Genomic DNA, 13,771 nt, shown 5'->3' with positions numbered 1-13,771 from the left:
GAATAGAATTGGAGAATTCTTGTGGCACAGCTGGACTAGAAGAAGGGATAGGTTGGTAGGACATATTCAGAGGCATCAAGGGATCACCAATTTAGTATTGGACGGCAGCGTGGAGGGTAAAAATCGTAGAGGGAGACCAAGAGATGAATACACTAAGCAGATTCAGAAGGATGTAGGTTGCAGCAGGTACTGGGAGATGAAGAAGCGTGCACAGGATAGAGTAGCATGGACAGCTGCATCAAACCAGTCTCAGGACTGAAGACAACAACAACAACAACAACAACCAGTCTTATCTACAAGTCACAAAATATTTGCAAAGGGGATAATTTATATAAAAGTTTGCAGTGATATATGCAAAAAAGCAATGACACATTTTTATAAGTGTGAGATCAGTCAGTCAAAATGTGAAATGCTGGTACATTAATAACTGGGGTAACCACCAGAATGTTGACTGCAATCATGCAAACGTGCATCCATTGTGCTGTACAGGTGCTGGATGTCAGTTTGTGGGATGGAGTTCCACACCTGTTGCTCTTGGTCTGTCAATACAGTGACAGCTAATGTTGCTTGCGGATGATGCTGAAGTTGTCTATGTCCCATATATGCTCAATTTGAGACGGATCTGGTGATCAAGTGCACCGAGGCAACGTGTTGACACTGGAGGTTATGACAGCCGTATGTGGACAATCGTTATCTTGTTAGAAAACACCCTCTGCAATGCTGCTCAATGGCAACACGCCAGGCCAAATTACCAGACTGACAAGACAGTTGCTGTCAGTGTGCGTGGGTTGATGACGACAGCGGTCCTGCTGTCATACGAAATCGCACCCCGGACCGTAACTCAAGGTATAGCTCCACTGTGTGTAGCATGCAGACAGGTTGTTGTAGGCCAAAAACCTGCCACCTCCTACTCAATGCACAGTCATCACTGGCACTTACCATATTTACTTGAATCTAAGCCGCACTCAAATCTAAGCCGCACCTGAAAAATGAGACTCAAAATCAAGGAAAAAAAATTTTCCCGAACCTCGGCCTCCCCTGAAATTTGAGACTTGAAATTCAAAGTGAGAGAAAAGTTTTAGACCGCCCCTACAAATCGAAACAAAGTTGGTCCATTGTAACGTGAAACACAATTGAGGTCGAATGGATGAAGATACAGCTACAGTAGTTTGGTTCGAGTCGTAATCTTAACAGTTAATCTTTACCAAGTAGCCATTGCTATGTGTCAGGCGCTCCGTCCGTATTTATACAGGTACCCTTCCTTTTTCGCGTGCTTCGTCTGGTTTGAATCGATTGTTTATTTTGCTTTGATCTGATAAGTGCCGTTCTCGTTGTCATAGGGGTTTATGTCACTCTAAGCTGAAAATTCATTATTGTACTGTGTCATGCACTGTTCGTCGCATTCTGATAATGAGTGTTTACGACCTGTCACCGCTCGCAGCATGGTTTGCTTTGCTCCACACCACCACAGCTTTTTTTTTTTTTTTTAAGGAAAGAAAAGAGAAAGGAAGAAGAAGAGGAATTGCCTCATAAGCGAAACAATGGCAAGAGACTGCTATTTGCTGTTACTTATACTGCTGCCTTCTTTGATAATGGTCAACAAGAACCAAATAACAGACTGCGTATGATAGAAGATCTTCTGAACAAGACTTTAGCGAAAAATTTTCTCCGTTTCAAAATCTTTGCAGACGCCTCTTTAGTACATTACATTCTGCAAAGAAATTAGAGTCATCTTAGATTTAAAAATCTAGTCAGTTGCCGTGCTTCATTTCTGACTGTATCACTATTCAGCGTAAGAATAGCACGAATATAAACATGACATGATATGTATAATCTTCCACATTTGCTGTTGTCTCACTCTAGTTTTGTAGTTTATTAGGCAGACAGGATTTACATAAGATAGCAGCAAACACGAAAGAATACATGGCATAATGTTAACATTCTTCTACCTTTTCTTTTAATTTATTTACTTACGCAGAGGTTTTGGCACCAGTATTTATCTTAGTGCCTGCAAACCATGACTGTGTAGCACTACATATATTTGACGGCAGAAGTTAGTTGTGGCGACACCTACCAACATTTTTCAGAACTTCCGTTTACTTTGCATTCGATTCTAAGCCACAGACGGTTTTTTGGATTACAAAAACCGGAAAAAAATTGCGGCTTAAATTCGAGTAAATACGGTAGGCAGAATCCGCTTTCATCAGAAAACACAACAGAGCTCCACCCTGTCCTCTGACGAGCTCTCGCTCGGCACCACCGAAGTCACAAACGGTGGTGGTTTGGGGTCAGTGGAATATACACTACAGGGTGTCAGGCTCGGAGCTGTCCTCGAAGAAATCAATTTGTAACAGTTTGTTGTGTCTCTGTGGTGCCAACTACTGCTGAAATTGCTGCTGCATATGCAGTACGATGCGCCACAGCCGTACGATGAACACGATGGTCTTCCTGCTCGCTTGTGCCACGTGGCCGTTCGGAGCCAGGTCTTTTTGCGATTGTACATTCTCGTGACCACTGCTTCCAGCAATCGTGTACAGTGGCTAAATTCCTGCCGAGTCTTTCTGCAGTGTCGCAGCAGGAACATCCAGCATCTCATAGTCATATTACATGACCTCGTTCAAACAGAGAGGTGTCGATAATGACATTCCTGTCGCCTTACAGGTATTTTTGACTACCGTATTTACTCGAACCTAAGCTGCACTTTTGTTCCAGTTTTTGTAATAAAAAAACACATGCGGCTTAGAATCGAATGAAAAGTAAGCAAAAGTTTTGAAAAATGTTGGTAGGTGCCACCACAACTAACTTCTGCCGTCTAATATATGTAGCGTTACACAGGCACGCTTTGGAGGCACAAAGATAAATACTGGTGCCAAAACCTCTGTGTCAGTAAATAAATTAAAAAAGAAAAAACATGGAAGATGAGCTTTTTTCTCCGCCCCGAGTTTCGACCACTGCATTTTCATACATTATCCAACGAAGTAAATACAATTTCTGTATTGGTCATCTTCGAATGTAGCAGCATTTCAATGTACTACGAAAATCCGACTGGCAAGCCTGTTTGGGATGTTTGTCAATATGGCCATCTCTACATTCTAAATTTTTTCCTACCTGTGAGAAGAGATGGTTGCTAATAGGAACTTTTATGAAGTGTGAATCACGTGCAGTATTCTCTTCCCTACAAGAATAATACGAATATAAACTTTTTGCCATGTATTGTTTCACGTTTGCTGCTATCTCATTTAAATCCTGTCTGCCTAATAAACTACAAAACTAGAGTGAGACAGCAGCAAATGCGGAAGAATATACATATCATGTCATGTTTATATTCATATTATTCTTGTGCTGAATAGTGATACAGTCAGAAATGAAGCACGACAAATGCCTAGATTTTTAAATCTAAGATGACTAATTTCTGTGCAGAATGTAATGTGCTAAAGAGGCGTCTGCAAAGATTTTCAAACTGAGAAAAGTTTTTGCTAAACTCTCGTTCAGAACATCTTCTATCATATGCAGTCTATTATTTGGTTCCTTGTTATCAAAGAAAGCTGCAATGTAAGTAACAACAAATCGCAGTCTCTTGCCATTGTTACGCTAATGAGACGATTCCTCTCTGTCTCTCTCTTTTTTTTAAATTGTAAGCAGCAGTAGTGTGCACAAAAGCAAGCCATGCGGCAAGCGGCGGCAGGCCGCAGACACTCATTATCAGAATGCGACAAACAATGCACGACACTGTACAGAAATGTATTTTCAGCTTAGAGTGACAAACACCTATAACAAAGAGAACGGCACTTATCAGATCAAAGAAAAATAAGCAACAAATTCAAACCAGACGAAGGACCTGTAAAAGGAAGGGTACACGCATAAATACGGACGGAGCGCCTGACGCAAAGCAATGGCTACCTGGTAAAGCTTAACTGCTAAGCTTACTACTCGAACCAAACTACTGTAGCTGTATCGTCATTCATTCGACCTAAATTGTGCCTCATATTACAATGTACCGACTTTGTTTCGATTTGGAGCTGGGGACTAAAACTTTTCTCTCCCCTTGAATTTCAAGTCTCAAATTTCAGCTGCAGCTTAGATCCGCGAAAATTTATTTTTTTCTTATTTTGAGTCTCATTTTTCAAGTGCGGCTTAGATTCAAGTAAACACGGTAACATCAACTCACCGCATCCATTCTTGAAGGTAACTAATGCTCGTGGCTGCTATGGCGCATACTTAAAGCAAACATGGTTGGAATTCCTCTCATAGTGGTGCTATTACTGCCACTCTTGTGCCACAGGTGCAAAATTTGAATAGGCATAACCTTCCACTGTAGAAACATGCCTACCAACTTTCATAGATCTCATTCAACTCATACTCGGTGTGAATTTGGAAACTGAATAAATCACGGAATAATGTAGATAGCGAGTTACAAATTGACACACATGCTTGGAATGACATGGGGTTTTATTAGAACCAAAAAAATACAAAAGTTCATAAAATGTCCGACAGATGGCGCTTCATCTGATCAGACTAGCAATAATTAGCGTAACAAAGTAAGACAAAGCAAATATGATGATCTTTACGGGAACAAAACCAGAATCACACATTTCCTCAAAGAAAAAAGGCTAAATAACAGTAGATGTGGTAAATCCAACCCATACCATGACTTTCTTGTCGTGCAATGGAGTTTCCACAATGATTCTAGGATTTTCAGTAACCCAAATTCTGATGTTGTGGGCATTGAGACAGACCCTCGTAGTGTGAAATGAGTTTCGTCGGTCCACAACACGTTACTCCAAATGCCCTCCGCTTTACTAAATCGCCAGGTAACAGTTCACGAAGCCGATGGATTTTGTACAGATAGCATCTGAGGGTACGCCTCAGTGCCAACCAAACAGAAGTGTATGGAATGCTGGTGCAACGTGTGACTGCACGAGCGCTGACTTCCCCGTGCATAGACGAACCCGCTACAGTCTCCATTTCTTCTTGAACTGTCTCAGCAGCCACTATAGGGTCTATCGTCTAAACAACCCGTGGCTTCGGACTTCAAAATCATTCTCGCCACAGCTACATTTGTCAGCGGACCTTTACCTGTTCGAATCCCCTTCCTATGGCAATAGGATCGTAACACTGAACTAGCACATTCCCCATTCTGGTAATACAGCTTCACTAAAAGCACCTTTTTAGGTAACGTCAACAAGCTGCGGCTGCTGGCACATATGATTCTCTCTCTCTCTCTCTCTCTCTCTCTCTCTCATTACAGCTTCTTCTATACACGATTGTCATGCGCAGTCACTGACGTTTTGCTGTCCAGCACCATCTGTCGGACATTTTTTGAACTTTATTTTCTTTTGTTCTAATAAAACTCCATGTCATTCCAAGCATGTGTGTCAATTTTTACCTCTCTATCTACATTATTCCGTGGTTTATTAAGTTTCCAAATTTATACTGACTTTTTGATCACCCGGTATGTATCCGTATGCGAGTATATCAGTGTTCACTCGAAAACGGCTAGAGGGGCAAAACCCATCACAGCATCAGAAACACTTCTGTTTAATAATTAAATTCTGCTGAAGACAAAATAGTAACATAGATTTATAAAGGCTGTAGATCTCAGTAGTATGACTTTATTAAAGAGAAAATTTACAATGAAGCATAAGATTTATGATGAAGTGAATGATAGGTTGAACTTACTGAGTGGGGAAAATTCTGGCAACTCTGAATCTGCAGATTTGTGAGGTTCGGACAACCGGTGCACATCGAGCACAAGATGTGGCTTCTGATCGTACGCATGATTGTCAGTCGATGCAGCTGTGGCATGGTACCTGCTTCTTGCAGGACCTGCACATCCGATTTTACGCATTTGCAGTGGCGGCACTCTGAGAAAAGGACCCCGCAGCAGCTCCGTCCTTGCAGCCTCCAGCGTCTAAGAGAGAGTTGCATCGAGAAGAATTGATAATAATTTGATGTATTCTTATATTCTTAATGTAAGTCCAACCAGTTGTATCACGTACACAGAATGAGATACACAACACACACATTGGGTAGTCACAAATCATAACACAATACTCTCACAAACATTCAGACAGGCGTAGGCTACATACCGGGTGATCAAGAAGTCAGTATAAATTTGAAAACTGAATAAATCATGGAATAATGTAGATAGAGAGGTACAAATTGACACACATGCTTGGAATGACATGGGGTTTTATTACAACAACAAAAAAAATGTCGGACAGATGGCACTTCATCTGATCAGAATAGCAATAATTAGCATAACAAAGTAAGACAAAGCAAAGATGATGTTCGTTACAGGAAATGCTCAAATGTCCACCATCATTCCTCAACATGTAGTCGGGGAATAATGTTGTGAACAGCACTGTGAAGCAAGTCCGGAGTTATGGTGAGGCATTGGCGTCGAATGTTTACTTTCAGCATCCCTAGAGATGTCGGTCGATCACGATACACTTGTGACTTCAGGTAACCCCAAAGCCAATAATCGCACGGACTGATGTCTGGGGACCTGGGAGGCCAAGCATGACGAAAGTGGTGGCTTAGCACACAATCACCAAACAATGTGCGCAAGAGATCTTTCATGCGCCATCTGTCAGACATTTTGTATACTTTGTGTTTTTTTGTTCTAATAAAACCCCACGTGTGTCAATTTTTACCTGGTATATTAAGTTTTTAAATTTATACTGACTTTTTGATAACCCCATATTTCTTTAAAGAACAACGTACAGGTAGCCTGTTGAAACTGACTGCAAGAAACAAAATGCAGTGCTCTGTTGAGCTATAAAAATGTGTGGTTTCGTTTTGTTTCTTACAGACAGTTTTACCTATGATAGCATTTAAACTATTACACAAACTGTTTCTCCCAACAATCTTTTTAGTTATGGCTTATCGGCTTACGCTTAAAATGCTAATACAGAATTCGAATCGTCCAAAACTCTGTAATCCTACCAATTTGCAGATTAAAACTGTGTCAAATACTCTCACTGAAGCTACTATTCCCACAGATCCTGCGACTGGGGAGATCTCTTGCACTCCCTGATGCCTATCAACTTACCTATTTATTTTAAGTGAGTTCAGTTTTCAATAAAGATTTCGTCACTATGACAATAAACAAGAATCAAGGCAAGGCAGATGGGGGGAAAGAAGATAGGCACAGAAGAGGGGGGGGGGGGGGGGGGGGGAATTGACTTAGAGAGGGAGGAGGGAAGAATGAGATTAAGATATATACCCAATTGCAAATTTTGTTACTTGCTACACTTCCTGCTGTCGTATTTTTAATGCTCAGTAATATACACACAAGATGTTACATAGTTAAAGTACAAATGAGGCACTGAGAACTAAGGGCCTAAAGCACACCATTGTCGACTGCGAGACTGCGGCATTCATTTGTGCTTCTGACATTGTCGATCTTATGGCGTGTCAGGTTTATCTGTGCTGTGGGCCCACATCGTATTTACAAACATTCACAAAAAGCTGCCCCACTCCGATATTCACTCCAATGCGAGATCGATGACGGCGTTCTTTACGCCCTTGTCGTTCTCAGTCTCAAATGCAAAACAACCTCATTGTTTGGTCATCAGAATAAAGATTAAAGTTAAATAAAATGGAAGTCCACTGGTATAGCAACAACAACCACCACTGCTTACCTCCCTCTGATGGCATACTCTTTGTTGAGCCAGAGTGTCGGTGCGTGGGCCAACCTCTTCCATCGCCTGCAGACATTTTGTACGTTGTCTACTAGTTCATTGAAGCTGAAGTAGGAAAATATATTGATTATTATTTCATCTGGAAGACTGTCAAAAGGCACGCCCCCTTCACATTCGCACTCTGCCATTCCCGCCGAGTCGCACGGCGGTTCTGACAGCTGTGCACAGTGGCGTGACGGGAAGCTCGGACCTAACCGGGTGTCCCTGGCTTCTGAAACTGATGACAGATTCCTCATAACCAATAATAGACTGACATTGCACAATATTACAATTTGAAACATTTCATTGCAAGGAATACTCTGCAGCAGGGCTACTCGAACTTTTCCCATTGGCATTCCATTTTGTAAGGCATATTTCTCTACATTGTCCGCTCATGGCCTAGTACAGTTTGGCACAAGCACCCAGCGTGCCCGAGGCAGTTTCCATCCTATCAGTCATTTTCTACATATTCATTCGGTGTTCTCTTGGGGTAAAGTCACCCGAAATACAGAGCTGTAGAACAATTATAGCTACCAGAAAATCCAGTATGAAATAATGAAAATATTACAGAAAAGGTAAATTGCTAGTCACCATATAGAGAGAAAATTGAGTCCCAGACAGACAGGCACAACTAGAAGACTGGTAGGCATGTGAGTTTTCAGACAAAAGGCCTTCTGAAGTAAACAATACATACAAAAAGCCCTTTGGCTGAAATCTCACATGTTTAGCAGACTTTCTGTTGTGCCTATCAGCAACTGATTATCTCCCCCATATAAGTAATAATTAATTGAAACCCTCAGCTGCTGACAGGTGTTTTTGACATACCTTGATGTGGACAGCTGAAAATGTGTGCCCTGACCAGGACTCGAACCTGGGATCTCCTGCTCACATGCCACACGCTCTATCGATCTGAGCCACCAAGGACGCATATGAATGGTGCGACTGCAGAGACTTATCCCTTGCACACTTCCTGTGAAACCTACATTCCCAACTGTCCACAATCCACATACGTAATGTTATTAATAGATACTTTGCCCATCCACTCATTATTCACGCCATGTAAGCAGGATATCCCGGGTCCGAGTCCCGGTCTGGGCACACATTTTCAGCTGTCCCCATCGAGGTACGTCAACAACACCTGTCGGCAGCTGAGGATTTCAATTAATTATCATTTATTCTAGAGAAGCTGCACAGTCATCAGCGGTATCTGTTCTTTTGAGAACAGTTACTATCTTCATATATCTCCCCAATATGGCGAGTAGTAACCTGCCTCTTTGTAGTACAGTATTGTAGAATATAATGCCACACCTATGCTTATTGTCAAAAGTATGATCATATGTGGTATCAAGTGAATTTGTCACTGGATTCAGGACTTTTTGGCAGGAAGGATGCAGGAGGTTATCTTGGACGGAGAGTCATCATCAGATGTAGAAATAACTTCAGGTGTGCCCCCAGGCCAGTGTGCCGGGACCCTTGCTATTATTTAATGACCTCGCAGACAATATTAGCAGTAACCTCAAACACTTTTCAAATGACCCTGTTATCTATAATGTAGTGTTGTCTGAGAAAAGCTCCATTAATATTCAGCTGGATTTTGATAAGATTTTAACATGATGCAGAAATTGGCAACTTGCTTTAAATGTTCAAAAATGTAAATTCTTGAACTAGAAAAAGGAAAGGAAAAAAAAACATAGTATCCTATGATTATAATACGATGAGCCACTGTTGGAATTGGCCCACTCATACAGAAACCTGGGTGTAACACTTTGTAGGAATATGAAATGGAATGGTCACATATGGTCAGTTGTGGGTAAAGTAGGTGGCAGACATCGATTTATTGGTAGAATACTGAGGAAGTGTGATCAGTCTACAAAGGAGATTGCTTACAAATCACTCATGTGGCCAGTTCTAGAATATTGCTCAAGTGTGTGGGATCCGTACCATACAGGGCTAACAGTCGACACTCAACGTTTACAGAGGAGGAAAGCACGAATGGTCACAGGTTTGTTTACCAATGGGAGAGTGTCGCAGATATAGTGAAGGAACTGAACTGGAAGCCTCTCTAAGGTAGATGTAAACTATCCTGAGAAAATCTATTAACAAAGATTCAGGAAACTGGCTTTAAATGACGACTATAGGAATATACAACAACCCACTATGTATCACTCACACTGGGATCACAAGGATAACATTAGATTAGTTACAGCACATACACAGGGATTCAGACAATCATTCTTGTCTCACTTCATACGGTGAATTAAACGCAAAGGAAACCTAAAAACTGATACAATGGGGCGTACCCATGGCACTTTTGACCAAGGAGCCACGAAAAGAAGCATTAACACCCTCCTCAAGGAACGCAAGAGCAATTGTCCCCTTGGCAAGATGGATATATCGTAGTAGCAGATCATACACTAGGACTGGGAAACCATCAAATCTGTTTCCCTAACATAGATGTTTTAGCAAGAACCAACAATTACTATGAAAGAATGAATAGAGGGGCCTAGAAATTCAAAAGCACAAACACTACTTTGAAGCAGTGAGAATATTATGGAACGTACCAATGCAATGAAAAGGATAGTTACTATTCACCATATACCGTAGGTGCTGAGTCGCAGAAAGGCACAACAAAAGGGCTGTCGGAAAGTTACCTTTTGGCCAACAAGCCCTGGCTGGCCAAAACAACTTTCTGACAGTCTTTTTGTTGAGCCTTTCGGCCACTCAGCATCTCCGCTATACGATCAGTAGCAACTACCCTTCTCATTATACTGTTATGTAAATCAGATAACTGTATATCTTACAGAAACATTTTTAGGGGGTCTTTGAATTTCTACACTCACTTTTCAAACACATTTACTCCTTAAGAGGGCAGCCCTCTGAAAACTTCGAAAAATCTCCCCCCCCCCCTTCAAATGTTCTCTGGGATCTCTACTTTACTGTAGGGATCATTCCAAGTTTGCAAGACACTCAAGACACTCCATTATTGAGATACAAGGTATTTTGTAGAAAAGTGTTTCCAAAAACCATTTACAGTGGGACAAAAATAGTTCGACATGTCATTTCAACAATGGCACAATAGGTATTATAGGAACTATCAATGTGTTCCACACTTGAGATCAACCAGCCTGTTACAACTTCTGCACAAAAGCAGACGAAAAGCATACCGAAAGAGAAGAGCAGAGCAGTGGATGTCAAAGAGGCCGCCCGCAGGACCACCGTGGCTATGGAGAAGACGGAGGTGGACCTCCTTTTGGACATGGAAGGACTGCCATACTGTCAAGCGATCACAGACTATAGGTATATTTAACTTAACTACAAAAAACGTAACCCCAAAACTTCAAACACATTTTTCTCGGAACAGTATTTTTTCTAATTGGCAGGAAAGAGAATCTGAGAATGGTATATCTGATTTTGATCGGAACTTGAGGCTGTCATTCTAAATTGATTTCTCTACCAGATTACGCAACCATTTTACGATATCTTCAAGTCTCTTTATAGTGTGCGCTTTTGTTTTGATTTTGTGGGTGAAGAAAATGAGATTTGTTTCAGTGCATCACCATTTTCTTAGAACTTAGTATAATTCAATTATTCTACTATGCTGACAGAAAGGATACTGAAAATGAGTTCTGCAAATTTATTATAGTATAGTATCAAAAGAGTGCTTTGGAAATCTCTGGCGATGACATGTTCCGGCTGCAAGAGGTTCTCCAACCTGGTGAAGCAATTACAGCGGCAGAAAAGTGATTTCTTAAAGAGTAAAGTGTAAAGAATAAAACTATATCCCATTAAATGTTACTTTTTGTTTTACTTGGGGGGGGGGGGGGGGGGAATCATGTAAATCACCTATTTTTCATGCAATCAAAGAGGGCTATCCCCTTAATGGTTATTGTTGCCAACAAATACCAATTTCAAATGAACTACAATATGTTCACGGTCACAACACAAGACACAAAAATAATTTCCATGCTGACTTTGCATCCTTGTCCACGGTGCAGAATGACGTTACATATTCTGATGGTAGGATATTCAACAAGCTCCTGTCTAAAGTAAAGCAAGAAAGAGGGAGTCCCAACCAATTCAAAAGAAAATTAGAAACATTCCTTTTTAGCTGTTCTTTCTGCAAATAATCAGAATATCTAGATCCAAGTATTGAAAACTTACATCAGACCCATGACACGCAGCAGTGTCTGCAGTAAATCTGTATGACAAGTAATAATGTGCTACAAATAAGATCAGCAGTTTTAGATATAAAAAATTTCTTTGAAAATTACCTTCATATTCAAGTAAATATGAAGCTAGTAACAGTGGGTAAACAGCACTTATGTAGCAAAACTGAGGAGACAGCAGATTCCACCCCCCCACCCCCCCCCCCCCCCTTTCCCTTGAAGGAGCCCTCTCACCAATTTACTCAGTTTCGATGGCATTAACTTAAACAACGCTAAGTGATGTGATTGTTTGTTAACATGGTATACACATTAAGTTTCCATGATGCCTATGTGCCTTGTCTACATATATCTTGCATTGTTCAACACCCCTCAAGGCTCTCTTTTTTGTGGGATCTACAGAATATGAAGAATGAATGAATTGGCAGATGGATGGATTGACTTCCAAGTATGGATACATACATGCAGTGATTGCTGGTGGGTTGAGCCTATACAAATAAATTATGTGTGTATTCTCAATGACTAAATGGAAGCCACTTTACATTAACATGACTCTCTCAATCTATATTACCACCTAGGGTCCCTATTTATTGTTGTTCTAATATAGCAAATCAAACAGATATTCAATTATTTCATGTAGACTACTAGTATGTATGTATGTATGTATTGACAAGGCAAAGAGATGTTACCATCCAATTTACATCACAGTGTCCTACATCGTAATGCATTTTAAATGTTTACACAGCTTGCTTGCACCACAAATAACAATAAGAGTAGTTTTCGCCCTAACATAGTACAATTTATACGCAAACAGCTAGAATATAAAAGCTGTAACAAAAATGTACTAACGACAAAACAAAATATGCTATTATGAAATACAATGGAACTACATACGATAAAATTCAGCAAGTAGTTCGAAAAATGTTGTCACAATTGCATTTAAAACAAAAGAAAATATTAAGGTTTGTTTCTGACACGAAATATAAACTATGAATGATACGTTTACCACTGTCAGTGTGTGCGCAATTACGTGTGATAGCTGTGAAAAGTATCATATCGCTAAACGGAAAGAAACGTCCTGACGTGTTAGAAGGACCATAATACGCAAGTAACAAGATATCACTGGGTTTTCACTTGCGCACTGAAAAATATAACATTTCAAACTTCGAGTAACATCTAATAAATTTGCATACAATTAGGACGGGACATTACTTGGGCACAACTGAGGAGCCAGAAAATTATATAGTAATCAGTAAGGAACCAAATAAATTACTGGACGAACGAAAGGAATTCATCACAGAGGCTTATTATATCACATATACGAGGAGCGCCTGTAGCTCAAAGTAACGCAACAAGCGCACTACTGCAGCAATCAGTCCGTCCAGCTACCGACCACGGGCTCAGGCGATAGTCGACTGACTAAGATGACAACAAAGCGATAGTCGAACAGACAGCGTCTTATGGTCGACCATCTGCGCCAATCTTTGATGAATATTCGGTGATATTTATCATGTAAAAAGGAAAAAGAATGATCTGTGCGTTAACTCAGTTGTGGAAAGTTATTAGAAAAAGAGTTTATGAGCTACGTTTCAACAAAACAGGTAATACACGTAATGCATTTCTACTGTTTGTGTGCCCACCACTATGTCTGTAGTGAATGGATTCTAATTTTTATCTTTGGATACTACTATAACGTGTATCAGAACACTGATGTTAGTGACAAGGTTATGTGGGAGACACTTGATAATGGTTCCGTTAAAAAGTTTAAGCAAGCACCAACTGTCAATGGACAGTAGCCAGTTTTTGCGGCATAACAAGGAGTGGTAAGGGTAAAGCAGTTAAAGAATAAACAGACTTACTCATAAATATAGATAGCAATAGGTTTTTAGCGACCGCTACATGTGTCGACTGCCGAGATCGCGC

General features: G+C 40.6%; 1 protein-coding gene across 8 annotated transcripts in view; it reads right to left on the bottom strand.

The window, feature by feature from the left end:
• Nucleotides 1–13,267, bottom strand: part of LOC126293193 (uncharacterized) — a 98,647-nt gene extending 85,380 nt beyond the window's left edge. For 2 of the 8 annotated variants that reach the window (XR_007552252.1, XM_049986313.1), the window contains exons 1-3: nucleotides 11,957–13,267; nucleotides 7,647–7,923; nucleotides 5,680–5,911 (exon numbers count right to left, since the gene is read on the bottom strand). Coding sequence is in view for 6 of the 8 variants with exons in the window: in XM_049986313.1 (XP_049842270.1) it covers nucleotides 5,680–5,911; nucleotides 7,647–7,834 (420 nt within the window). In the remaining 2 variants the exon portion in view is untranslated. Of the gene's footprint in view, nucleotides 1–5,679; nucleotides 5,912–7,646; nucleotides 10,586–11,956 lie in introns of those variants that run through there. The other 6 variants (XR_007552251.1, XM_049986314.1, XM_049986312.1 and 3 more) reach the window with 4 other exon arrangements.
• Nucleotides 13,268–13,771: the final 504 nt, after the last annotated feature.

Source organism: Schistocerca gregaria, chromosome 10 (assembly GCF_023897955.1).
Source record: "Schistocerca gregaria isolate iqSchGreg1 chromosome 10, iqSchGreg1.2, whole genome shotgun sequence".
NCBI classification, from domain to species: Eukaryota; Metazoa; Arthropoda; class Insecta; order Orthoptera; family Acrididae; genus Schistocerca; species Schistocerca gregaria.
This window is presented reverse-complemented; position numbering and strand designations above follow the sequence as displayed.